Below are 13,917 nucleotides of genomic sequence, written 5' to 3'. Positions count from 1 at the left end.
TTCACTATTGACATTAGTACATAACTTTAGGCGACAATCTATGGGAACAGGTACTAATTTGGAAATTTCTGTGGTTGAAGATACCGATATGAATAATAAAATTGGATCCAATTTGTCAGCTTCCCCAGACTTGAATAAATTTGCTCAAGAAGAGGACTCTCATTCGTGTGATGAGTCATTTAACTCTAGGGGAAACTACTCTGAAATCGAGGATAAAAGTAATAGAAGTAGGGGGTGTGAAAACTCACTGAAATCAGGTGAGAAATTAGACGCCCTAACTACTATGATGGATGTTCTTTTGACCATCTGTACCAAATTGCTTAAAGAGCATAGTGATATAAAATCAATGGTACTTCAGAACATTGATAATACTAGATCACTTGGGATTATGATAGAGGATTACTATGGCAATGACCCTAACAAGGAGAAAAGACATACCACGGAGCCAAATCAGGTTATAGGAGATCTGAGTGAGTTGGTTATGGCGGTTGAAAAAGAAAATGAGAATATTATTACACAGACTAATACTTCCCATATGGAACAACTCAACTCTAGGGAAAATCTGGTTGAAGAGATTAATAATAGTGTGAGTGAGATAGAAATAAGGGTAGCCCAAGGCTCTAAGAGGCGCACAAGGCGAAATAGGAAAAATAAGAAAGCACCTCGAAAAAGGATGGTGATGACCAAGACCAAAGTGAATAAAACTGTGAAAAGAAATTCCATGTCCCTTGCTAACACCGCCCCATTAGACTCGGAATGTGTAGAAGTAGGGAACCACTATGAAATCATGGAACATCAAAAGAAGCTGGATGAAAGGAAAAAAGTGGCAAGTAAAAGTAAGGGTCTAGAAAATTGGTTAAAGGGGAAGGACGATATTATTGAGGAAAGTGAAATAGAGGATACGGTATCCACCGAAAATAACTTTAAATATGTTGAAATCCCATATAATAGTAATATTGGGTCCCTTACCAAAAGGGAGAAGGAAATTTATACTAAAGAGATGGAACGACTGGCCATGCACAGTAAGCAAAAAACGAGTAGGGTAAATAGTGTGGGAACAAATGAAGAACCCCTACTTATAGTGGGAAAAAGTATTAAAATCATAGAAAAATCCCCGACAGATGGAAGCCCTTTTCTTAACCGGGCCTGGTTACTTAATAAACTATCACATATTCCGCAACTGCAAAATATTAACTCAGGGGATATTGAAACCATTATCCTTCCTGAATATGGAAGCTGGGAAAACTGGGTTATTGTCCAATTTAGATCTGCGGTTTTTGTGGACCTCGTAAGAGAATACTCTGATGGAATATGGGGTAATAACTATGAAATTGTGATATGCCACTCTGCTATTCATAATGATTGGAATGACAAATACATGGAAGGGGTGGGAGTTACTTCTATTAATATGGAATTAAGAAATAAAAACGTACAAGCCAACTCCCAGGAGGCAAATACTATAATCCAGAATTGAGATAAGGCATATAATACATTTAACCTCCTGTCTTGGAATAGTAGAGGTTTCAAATCTCTTCTACATAAGGAAGGTATACAAATATTGATGGAGAGTGACATCTTTGCCTTACAAGAAACATGGGTAACTGGGGAAATTTTATTAGATGGATATAGTATATGGAATAAAGCTGCCCAAAAAGGTGAAAAAGGCAGGCCTTATGGAGGACTATGTATTGGGGTAAAAAATCACTTGTCATTTAAACAGTATGAGATGTATGGGAATCTACCTAATGTTATGTGTGCAAATATAGACAGGGGAAACCAATTAGGGAGTTTCCTTCTTATTAATATATATTCTCAACCAGGGCGGGAAGATATACAAGAGATTGGGGAATATATAAACCATACTATTGAAAGCTGGACCCGGGATTTCCCTGAGTCTGATATTTGTATAGTGGGAGATTTCAATGCCCACTGTGACTCCGCTGTAAAGGAGATGAATAGATGCAAAGAATTGTGGGATGAAACAGACACTATTGCATCATTGGAAACTCAAGAGGGTAACCTGATGGCGGGTTTAAATACACAGATTAGGCAGGGTTGTCGGTGGATGAACCTCATGACCAGCTGGGACTTAGAATATCTAGAACCTCACCTGGGTCCAGGTGTGGGGGCAACTTGGACTAATGGGAAGGTAGGCTATAGGTTAGACTATATGTTTGTAAGCAAACAATTAAGCCTATCCACTATCTCCTTTGAACATATTTCTACCACTCTGAGTGACCATACACCCATTAGGGGCACATTTACTAAGGGCTCGGTAAGTAAATGTTGGGAAGTGAGTAATGAGATGGACATACAATTTTCAGCATCCGGAAATAGGATCACATGGTCGGATAAAAATCTAATCACCTTTAATGAGCCGTTTGATCGGCTGCCCATTGAGGGGCAGGATATTGCATTGAATGGTCTTAATCCAATAACTAATTTGTTGGGTATAATTCGGAGGCTAAACAGCAAGGTAATTGTGAAAAATATAAGGGGTAAAAATCACTCCCACAAATATGATCAAATGATCTATGATAGAAAAAAAGAAATGCTGGGTGAGATTCGCAAACTTAAGCAGACATGTGACTTGGATGAAGAAGAGAGAAGTAAGAGAATTAAAAACATAAAGACTCATTACAAAAATTGGATCAAGGATTATAAGTATAACACCAGCAATGCCAATTGGAGGTGTTTATACAAGATATGTAAAACCCATGATTCAAAAAAATTTTGGTATCTATATAGACAGTTCCTGATGGATGAGGATTGTAGGGAAAATTCTAATGCGAGCCAAGATGCATGGAAGCAATACATTACTGACCTCTACTTTAAGACTAGTGACATGTCTGCTAATCTCAATGGGATAAACTCATATGACCAAGATAGTATCCCTTTTGGTATACTAGATATTTTGAAAGTGATCTCTAAAATGAAATCCTCACGTGCCCCAGGCCCGGATGGCCTTGCAAATGCTGTCATAAAACAAAATCCTAAGAAATGGGCAGTGATTTTGCTCCAGCTGTTTACTGGTATATGGGAGACAGGCCGCATACCAGATAGCTGGAGGAAAGCCATAGTGGTCCCTATTTTTAAAAAGGGAGATAGAAAACTGCCTGATAACTATAGATTGCTGGCCATGGCAGACAGCAGTTGTAAGATCTTCTGCTCCCTTTTAGTGGAGAGGTTAAACATTTGGATAGAGGAAAAGGGACTGCTATCTACTCTTCAAACTGGATTTCGGAAAGGGTACAGTACCACCGATAACCTAACAATGCTGAATTACATTATAGCAGGGTCAAAAGATAAGGGGGAAAAACTGTATGTGTGCTTTGTAGACTATTCGAAAGCCTTTGATAGTGTTAATAGGGGGCTTCTGTGGAAGAAACTAAGTGAGAAAAATATCTGTCCCAAAATTTTGCACTTTCTAAGGGAAATGTATAGGGAAACCACTGTCTCCATCTGTTTGGGCAAAGGAGGGATGATATCTCCAGAGATCGCCACTAACACTGGTCTAAAGCAGGGATGTGTGACATCTCCCATACTGTACAATTTGTATGTCTCAGATATGTGGGAAAGTTTCGACTATAAATAACTTTCCACCAATAGTAGCGGGAAAACCCATTTGTGGCCTGATGTATGCGGATGATACCGTCCTCTTGGATAAAACTCCAGTAGGGTTGCAAAGAATGTTGAATGGTCTATTATTGTATTCCGAAAAGAATAACCTAAGTATCAATATAAACAAAACTAAGGTTATGGTATTTGGAGCCACCAGGCTCGAAAAGAAAAGGCTTTTTACTAGGTGGCAGATAAACTCGATAAAACTAGAGGTAGTGGAGGCCTACCCTTATTTGGGGATGCCTATTCTGAGCAATCCCTGCATACATTTTTTCCAAGAGGCGGTAAGTTTAAAAATAGTAAAGAAATGGAAAGTTATAAGAAAATATATCACCAGTAAAGGAGGTCACTCTGTCGAAGGTCTACTCGAGATATATAAAAGTTGTATTATTCCTGGAATTTTGTATGCATTGGAAACTGTAGAAAGCAAATATTTGAGTAAGCTGCATCTACTTGAAGGGAAGATTTGGAGACCAGCTTTAGGACTCCCAAATTCGGTACCAATACAAGCGATAAGATGCGAATTGGGGCTAATATCCCTTTCGACCCTATGGAAAATAGAATGTTGCAAACTTTATTTAAGAATAATATTGGGGGATGGGGATGAAGGTAACATGCTCAACCTTATAGGTAAAAATAAAAGTGAAGGCAGATTTAAGAATCCCTATTTTTTAAGTTTACAGAAAATAGTATTAACATTTTTTGAAGTCCTAGGATATAATGTACATATGGGAAAGATAACATTATGTACATCAAGAAAAGCCTTAAAGATAAGGCCTTTATCTGGGATTTATGCGAAAACCAGTCCTATTTATACAAAAAGTCTAGATATTCCTCTTATGCTCTCCAAGGCCTCAAGCCTGCTACACCAAGACAGTATCTGCTTAACACGGGAAATAAAGCTATGAGAAGATTCATACTACAATTACGGCTGAACATTCTCCCGTGTAATGAAATTATCGGGGCAAGAACAAAAACTCCTCGAGCAGAAAGATTGTGTAGATACTGTAATATCGAGGTGGAGACTGTAAGACATATTTTAACTTTCTGCCCAAACTTAAAAGAATACTACATTAAAGGGTATTCAAATTTAGTAGGGGACATGCAAAGAATTGAATCAGACCAATTTTGGTCAGTTATTTATGATGGAGAAATTAAGGTTTTTATTGGGGCAGCCTTTTATATTTGGAAGCGTGTAATGGGATGTATTTTGTAAATGTGTTTTTTAGAATCTAGTCTGTAAACAAGAATTAATTATTAAATGTGTTGGCTAATGTTTTTCTATGTGAAATATGTAACTATGTATGGTTAATGTAAAAATTCTGTAGTGTATAAGGTTTTAATTAACCAAAAGCACTTTAAAATAAATAAAAAAAAAAAAGGAATCAGCACACCCCACCTTATGTAGAGTGCCGAGGGGACACTGTATCCCTTTGTCCACTTATCCTGTAATGTTCTAGTTACAGTAGCAAGTTGTCCGAGTGGTGGCTGGCAGTGCATAGTTTTCTACCAACGTTTCTGAACTTCGGTTGCAAGCTGTCTTTGCAGCTGCCACAGGGGACACCATCCTCCTACTCCCCCCCCCATCTCTTGATGACTTGTCCTTTGTTAGGCCTTCTACCTAGCTGAGTGGGGGTGGTCTTGAGTCCTTTGTCTTTGACGTGCTTCGCCTTGGAGAGCCCGCCATGGCTCTCTGAATGCCTGAAAGGACAGGAAGTGGGGGGAGGAGACCGAAACTCCCCTGGTCTTTGTTATACAGTGTGCCTTTTTTGGTACCAGTTCCAACTGGGAGGCTGGCTGTCTCCCTGGACAGCCTACCTCCCAGATTGTCATGAGAGGCTTGTGGTTTGATTGGTGGGCTTAACCAGTTCTTCAACATAAAAAGCAAGGGTCTTGAAATGAAACCCCATAGTCGACCACTGGACTGAAGATCTGAAGCAGAAGGAGGATGCCTGCAGCCACTTCCAGCGACTGCTAGTGCCAGCTGAGTAACAGCTGTGTCCCAACAACTTCTGAACGACAGTGAAGACCTGAAAAGGAGGACTTCCTCCCCTGGACTGGTGGGATCAACCAGTCCAAGACAAACTTCAATTTGAGCCATCCCTGGAAGGGCTGCGACCTCCACAGCCTGCAATTCACAACTACTCGGGGTCCTATGCCATTTTGCAGTGAAAAGTCTCCCGAAGGTTGGTTTCTTCTGCAACTCGGTAGGCATCCTTCTGGATATCCAGGGACTGGATCCTCCTCCTGAAAGTCCACTCAACCAACACTAGGACCAAGAAAGGGTGCAAACTCCACCGCACGATAACCGATCTGCACCCAGAGCCTGTGAAAGACTTATCTTATATGTGTGAAAGAGAGAGAGAGAGAGAGAGAGAGAGAGAGAGAGAGAGAGAGAGAGAGAGAGAGAGAGAGAGAGAGAGAGAGAGAGAGAGAGAAAAAGAGAGAGAGAGAGAGAGAGAGAGAGAGAGGTCTGTAGGTCAGTACAAATAAATTGTAGCTTACATATGGTTCAAAGGTTCAAAGAAACACTGATACACTAACTATTGTAAAAATAATGGTTTGTTTTTAATACAGTAGGCCAAGATGAATCTTCAAACACATGTAAAAACCAACACAATACCTATGGTATACAAACCAAGGTATAACCTTATTTAGAGGACCATTCAGCAAGTCAAGGTGAGTCAAACCTACGATTAAACGGTCAGGATAGCAATCTGCTATTCTTGGGGAATATGACCAGGTTACATTTAGATTAAGTAATTCAAGGGTAGTAGACCATATTGGTCATAATATACAGTATAATTCAATTAGACACATTTAATTAGACCAACACGGTTACAAGTGTACCTTGCAACATGTATAATGTTCTTCAAGCAGGAACAGATACAGTTACACACCAATGTTACTTTTGAGAACACAGTTCGGAGGGAGTAACTGAACTTGCATACTTTTTAGAGGGGCCTTAAGCTACTCATGGACAAGTAAGAACATAGTAAAACTATTTTAGAAGTGCCCAGAAGCAATTCAGGGAAAGCACAACCCAACAGGTGAGTAATTTACCATGTACCCTTCTAACCACACATGGAGTGACTGCAGTCAGGCAAGTAAGAGTACTTATTTGAAATAACTCGGCAATGTTACAGTTTAAGAAGAGCAGCAAAAGGCCCATTTACTTTTAAGAGGGGCTACAAGCAACCCACTACAAGCCTGTATTAGAAGTGCACTTAAAAGCAGACCAGGGAGGGCCAAACCCAATAGTACACTTTAAGAATGGCAATCTGTTATTCAAGGTAGGTAAACCCTATTGGTAAGCCTTTACACTCATTTACTTTAGAAATGAGAACAGTAACATTTATAGAACATGTATAGAACAGTAAAATTTCAGCAGGGGGAAACACCATTCAAAGTAAGTAAAATATACTTTTGAGAGGGGCAGTATACAACTCAAAGGTAAGTATAAACTTAATGACACTTTGTAACTTCTATTACAGAGATACGACACTAACTTCTTTAGTATGTACTTTTACAGTGGTTATAGTTTTCACGACAGAAGCCTGATCATCAACTTCCATTCCTAGTCTATAGCATGAGTTTTCTCAGAGGCAGACGAGGGACCCCAGTGGTCTAGGAGCCAGCTGTAGGCAGGTCAGGATAGGGTTCAGTTGTAGTCCTAATTCCAGAAATCTCTTTAGACAAGTAGCCAATTTAGTTAGTTGGAAAGTGGGTAGGGACTTCACAGAATGCCCCCTATATGTGTTTCAGCATTAGGCCTGGGCGAATGGTATGGGCACACCTCCAACCACACCAATCACCCACTCAGCCGCCCATGATTCACACAAAATGTAAGGAAAGTACTACTCAAGCCAACACAGTACATTAGTAGAAAAGAAGAGCTTCTTTGTGGATGCCTTCAGGATGCAGCAGTGTGGGATCCGGACCTTGGGTTTTTGGTCTGGAGACTGAAGAAATGGACACTGAAGGAAAACTGGGAGCAGTCATCAACGGGGGAGGCGTCCATCAAACTATTCTTCTCAGATTTGTACGGCTCTGTGAATTTGGCACCCTTTTACAGGAGCCAGATGAAGAACGATTATTGCTGGTCAAATTCTCTTCAGTCTCGCAGTCCTGCAACTTGGTGAGGGGACTTCAGGGATTCATATCGGGTCTCCGGAGGTCAAATAGGAGTCCACCAAAGGTTCAGTGGGATTTGTACTTCGGAAGACCATTCACTGCACTCTGACTCAAGGTCCCCTGGTATTGGCATTTTTGTCAGCCCTGCAAGGTCACGGCACGCTGTGGGATGGCTCGTTTTGCAGGTCTTCAAGACTTGTGCATCTCACCAGCCTCTGGGTAGGAGTCGTTGCATTCAGGATCCCCAGGTCACTTGGATGGAAGGGTTAGATCAGGCTCCTTTTACACAGCAGGCTCTCTGGAAAGCATTATAGCTGTCTTTTCTTCATTTTCCTCTTCAGATTTGGTTCCTGTGGTCAACTGGTAAGCAGCTTCCAGGATCAGAGTACTTATCAGGAACTACAGCCCAACATCTGCAAACTCTCCCTGCAGTTTACAGAAAGGTGCGGTCTGGCTTATCAGGACAGCCAGCCCTCCAGTGGGAACTGGTTCCAAGGGCTGCAGAGTTTTGGACTCATCCCTCGCTTCCTGCCTTTGCAGACACTCTAGAGCGTCGGCGGGGAATAGAAAGAATTCCTGCCAAAGACAAAACTTCAACCAAAGTCATTCCCACCTAGAATGGCAGAAAGAGAGTGCAAAATGGTGACCCTCTGTGCATTACTGCGGCAAATTTGACAGCCTGTCAGAAAGAAGGACTAAAACTCAGTTTCACTGCCACCAGCCATTCAAGTTAACTTGCAATTGCAACAAATGTTACCAGGTAAGTGAGAAAGGAGATACAGTGCATCTCCCCAGCTCTCAACATAAGGTGGGGTGTGCTGGCTAACTATATAAAATGTAAAGTGGATGGGAATCCCGCTTTACCTCTTGGGAACAGTATTCACCCAAGATATAGTAAGAGATATTACAAAGGGAAGCCAAAAGGGGCAACCCAGCCCAAGTCCAAAAGTTATAGGAAACTTTAACTCCAATCACACACTGTGGAGAGACATAAAATGTTCACCCATAAAAAAAGAGGGAAAGACTACGTGAGAGGGGAAAAAGATTCTCACTCGACAGGCACAGTGGAGAGACAAAATGTTCACCCATAAAAAAGTGGGAATGACTAGGTTAGAGGGGAAAAAGATTCTCACTCGACTGGGGACTAGGAAAAATAATCAAGTCCAAGCAAAAAAGTTCTGAGGTTGACACAGTTCCGGAAGATTATTCACATTTATTAAAATCGTACCCAACACCCACTGCTCGAGTGAATTCAGCTGCTCCCTCCAAAGGACCTTCTTCAGCCTTCCAGGCCAAGAAACCCAAACCTGGGAAAACTGCCGCCTCAACTGATGGCCTGACCTGCAGCAGCAAATTCTCCACTGGAAAGGTACTGTGTCAAGCCTTGGTGCTTACCTTGGTCTTGCTGTGTGATTTGGTGCACTGAAGGGGCTGCAGTTAAGCAGTTACTTACACCTCCTCATGGCACCTTAGATCCCCCTATGGGTGAACAACCCATTGGGCCAATTTTACTAAAGCTGTTGTACTTGGCTACAAACAAGAAAACTCCTTCATAAAACTTTGCTCTGCCTACTAATCTGCTGCTTCCTTCTCAACCTTGTCCAATGGACCTCCAATGCCCCCCTTGACTCTATACCCCACCTAGTATATGGTTGGACTTTTGAAGCCTGATTAAGCAGGGGTTCATTTAAGTTACCAGAGTGATCTAAAAGTTTGCTTATCTGTTACAAGAGTTTTTACATGGTTTTTATCCTACTTGGATACAACCTTTTATTCTACTGTTATTTTACAGTGAAGAGTTCTTACATTGCTTACACCTATAACCTTGGTGTATATAGAATACATGTTATTTTTATATAAACTGATAGTTTGTCAGTGTTCTTTGAACCACTGTGTATGCTCCAAGCCCTGTGTGCCTTTCTACAGCCCTCTTCCCTCCTAGACTAAGCTTGGCTGCTCACCCATTGTTACCAAACCTTTGGGTAGTTCAGGCCAAATCTAAGAATTGTAAACCTGTACATGTAAGAGTGAGTCTTCACTACTTACACCATAGGTGGACTTTTGTAAAACTCCCCAAAAGTCACAGGTTCCAATAAAGGTTTCTGAGAGGTAGGAGTTCTCTTTAGAAAGGATGCAATGGGCTTGTGGTGGTGATTAGTTGCAAACTAATTAACCGTTCAATACCAATTTACCATTGAATGGATTAGTTCTCTCCTTTTTTCCAGACCCAAGGCCAACCCAGAGGCAGGATACACAAGCCAGGATTGACGACCAAAGGTGAGTGGAACGGAGATGGGAGACAAAAGGTACTTGTTCCCAATGTTATCCTATGGAGGATAGGGTCAGGTTCAGAAAGATTCTGGACCAATCTTTCTGAACCTGACCCTTAAGACCCGGCATCACTTGTTCCATGTCGCCCCTACCCTGTATACCAAACATTTCACCCAGATTGCCATTCACCTCCGCCCAGAATTGTTTCAATTTTGGGCAAGACCACCGGATATGGCCTGAGTCTCCCACTCCTCTGCAGTTTCTCTAACACAAATCAGTAGCATTAGAGCACATTATTTTCAGTTTAGTGCCACATAACCAACTTTTATCAACATCACCTAGACCTGGATTGCTCTCGTCAATTTGGGAATGTCTAACCATAGCTTCTCATTGTTTCTGGCCAAATTGGATGCCCTAGGGTTGTTTCCCCATTGCTTCATGTATGGCCAGTTTGGGGATTCGGGGTCCACCGAAAGCAATTTATAGAGATCCAATACCAACTTTCTTTTGCCTGTATTAGTGACGATATATTTTCCGAACGGTGTGAATTGTCCAATTGCCCCTTCCTTGACCTGTGGGTTAACCACCCAGTGCCGAAGTTGTTGATATCAGAATCTCTCTTGTATCCCAAAGTTTTATCTGCGTTGGCCAAATGACTTAACCTCTAGACTTGGGACATATCCTGTAGTCTCTTGCATCCCCCTCCCCTTTCCACTGCTGGTGTGCCCCTGTTCCACATCTGGGGAGAATTGGGGGTTCTGGAATAGCAGGATAAAAGGAGATGGGAATGTAGTGATCCCTTTCTGTTTAACCTGTTCATCCCATATTTCCTCTACCAGAGCCGTGAGCGCACTTTTGTGCATGTTTTCGCGTCTGTCTGAATATGGCAGACAAAGAACCTCGCCCAAGTGTTTCCCCACTATTGCCCAGTCCATTCTGTACCAGATCTTCTCAGTTTCTCATTAGCCACTCCTGTATAATTCGAAGCTGTGATGCCTTGTAATAAGTGTGAACATTTGGGAGGGCCACGCCCTCCCTCATCCCGTGCGGCCAGCATAACCTCAATTGAAATCCTGGGTTTCTTTGTCCCCCATATTAGTGACAATATTTTATGGAGGGATTTAATAAATGCCTGTGAAGGTTTGACAGATACTGCCTGAAACGCACAGTATTTTTGGGAGGATCACCATTTTGATCATATTACCTCTGCCCAACCATATCTTCAGGGGACCCCATTTGCCCAACATTTGTCTCATGTGCACCAGGAGGGGGACCTAGTTTGCTGCATACAATGAGGTTATAGACGTGGTGATCTAGATGCCCAAATATGCGGTTCTCTATCATATTAAATGGAGCGCTACTACAAAGTGTGGTCACCTAGGCGGCACTCAGGGATAGGTTTGGCATCTCTGATTTCTTAGTATTAGTCTTTAGGCCCACCACTGACCCAAATAGCTTTAGTTCTTAGGAAATCCCAGGTATGGACCCATCAGGATCCGCAATTGTAAGAATGAAGTTATCCGCAAAAGCCATGATTTTATGTTCTCCCCCTGCCCAAATGGGATACCCTTGATTTGGTCCGTCATTCGAATTTCTGTCAGCAGGGTCTCCAAATGAGTAGCATACAATAGTGGGGGGGGATCGGGCAACCCCGTTTTGTTCCTCGTCTAATGTTGATCGGGTGAGACAGGAAGTTATTTATTGACAACCTTATTTTTGGGTCCACATAATTAGCCTGGATCTTGCGAATAAAACCTGGACCAAACCACGTGTTCCACTGTTTTAAACAGAAAGGACCATTCCATGCAATCAAACGCTTTCTCTGCGTCGAGAGCTAGCAGAATGGCCAGGAATTTAGTCTTGGATATGTTTTCTATCAAGTGGCAGACTCTTCTAATGTTGTCAAATGTTGGTCTGTTCTTTATAAATCCTGGCTGATTCGGCATGATCAAATCTGGGAATATGGTATCCATTCCGTTTGCCAGTATTCTTGTTTATATTTTGGTATTGAGATTATTCAATGCGATCGGTCGGTACAACCCGCATTGCGTGGTATCTTTATTTGGTTATGGGAAAAGCAGCATTTTTGTCTCTTCCATGGTGTCAGATTTTGCCCTGTGTCCCCAGGTGGTTGTAGAGGGCGGCCAACCTTCGAGCCAGTGTGGCCGGAACATTTTATAGAAGACTGCAGTATGACCATCCGCCCTGGTGCTTTGTTGAGCAGTACTTCCTTGATGGCCTGGGTTACCTCTTTCTCCATTATCTCTGCATCTAGGCGTTCTCTAGTTAGTGGCGTTATCTTTTGGAGCAGGAGTGAGTGCAGGTAATTGTTTTGGGTCTCATGCCTTTGGGAGGTGTATAGTTTGGTGTAGAACTCCTGAAACCGTTTTATTATGTCAGGGGTGTTCGTAATCGACCCCCCTTGTTGGGCTTTGATTTGGATGATACTATGGTTGGCTCTTTCCCCTCCAAGATATCCGGCCAGTAGGCCATCTGCCTTGTTTGCCTTTAAGTAATATTTTGGTCTGGCATAGAGGAGGGTTCTCTCGCTCTCCTCGCATGCAATATATCAAATTGGCCTCGCACACTTCTATATTCCTGTTTAATTGCCCTGCTTTGCACCCATGCCATGAGTATCAATCTTTTAGTTTGGCCTCTAAGCATTTTTTCCCCTTGTTGCCGTTATTGCCAATAGGTGCCCCCTCATAGCTTTAAAAGGCGTCCCACACTGCCATACCAGGAGTGCCGTTATTGCTGAAGTATTCTCTCACTTTATTCTCAATTTCTGCCTCTAAGGCCTTATCTTTCAGTATCTCTGTTGGTAAACCATCTCCATAGCTGATTGGGTCGACCCCAACATTGCAAGGAAGCCACTATTGGAGTATGATCTGAGAGAAGGATAGGCCCCACCTCCATCTGCCTGATCTTACCTATTACAGTGGCCGAAGCCCAGACGTAATCGATCCTTGAAAATGTACGTGTTAGTATGTGTACCCATCGGTGTGCCCGTTAAGAGTTCACCAGACATCCTTTAGTGTCCGGTGATCTATTCTACGCTTCAGGGTGTTTGGAGGGAGGGGGGTCCACCTGGCCTTTATAAATCTTTGCACTGCGATCCTTGCGTGGATCCCATGCAATGTTCAAGTCACCCATTACTATTATTTCCCATAAGGTAAAGTTAGCCAGAGTGGCCAATGTAGATCGAAGGAAGCTGTCCTGGCCTGTATTCGGGGCATATATTGAGGCTATTGTCATAAGCTGTGTCCCCATCTTGCATTCAACAAATTGGCATCTGCCTCCCTTATCTCCATTAGTAGCCAGAATAGTGAAGTCCTGTATTTGTCTAAATGCTACGAGGTCCCCCCTCCTCCCCCATTTTCCCCTCAGCGTTGGATTGATACATTGTGGGATACCCTCTCAATTTTTTGAGGGCCATTACCTCTGGGCGTTCTTTCGCCAGGTATTGTTCCAGCTTCTTCCTCTTGACCGGAGTGTTTAGCCCCCGCACATTGTATATTAGAAGCTTAAAGTATGGTCCCATATCATGTCCCACCCCCTATAATCTGCTTTCACCTGGCCCACTACGTTTTGAAGCATCTCCCCTTGTATGTTGGGATTTGGGTAACTCCCCTCATGCTGCTTCCCACCCCTTCTCCAAGTCGTACCTTTGAGTGCCTGTGGATCTGGTTCTCTCTGCCCCCCAGAAAGTGCACCCCCCCCCCCCCCCCCATCAACCCCCTTTCTCCCCATACCCCCCTCTCTAATTCAACCTGTGGTGCGAGCCAAAAGTTCCTAATGAGTCCGGGGGAACCATTTACCCAGAATCGACTAGCCTGTTGGACCCAGAGAACTTGTGGGGAACAACTAACCCCTACTAAAAGCCCAAGGACA

At 42.6% G+C, this 13,917-nt stretch overlaps 1 protein-coding gene across 8 annotated transcripts in view; it reads right to left on the bottom strand.

Annotated features, from left to right (window-relative positions):
• Positions 1 to 13,917, bottom strand: part of SEPTIN6 (septin 6) — a 450,192-nt gene that overhangs the window by 9,659 nt on the left and 426,616 nt on the right. Inside the window, exon 10 of one of the 8 annotated variants that reach the window (XM_069612707.1) lies at positions 5,944 to 5,962. The exons of the other annotated variants lie outside the window; for them this stretch is intronic. Coding sequence (XP_069468808.1) covers positions 5,959 to 5,962 — 4 coding nt within the window. The 3' untranslated portion in view covers positions 5,944 to 5,958. Of the gene's footprint in view, positions 1 to 5,943; positions 5,963 to 13,917 lie in introns of those variants that run through there. 8 annotated transcript variants of the gene reach the window in all.

Source organism: Ambystoma mexicanum, chromosome 5p (assembly GCF_040938575.1).
Source record: "Ambystoma mexicanum isolate Mex_15411 chromosome 5p, UKY_AmexF1_1, whole genome shotgun sequence".
NCBI lineage: Eukaryota > Metazoa > Chordata > Amphibia > Caudata > Ambystomatidae > Ambystoma > Ambystoma mexicanum.
This window is presented reverse-complemented; position numbering and strand designations above follow the sequence as displayed.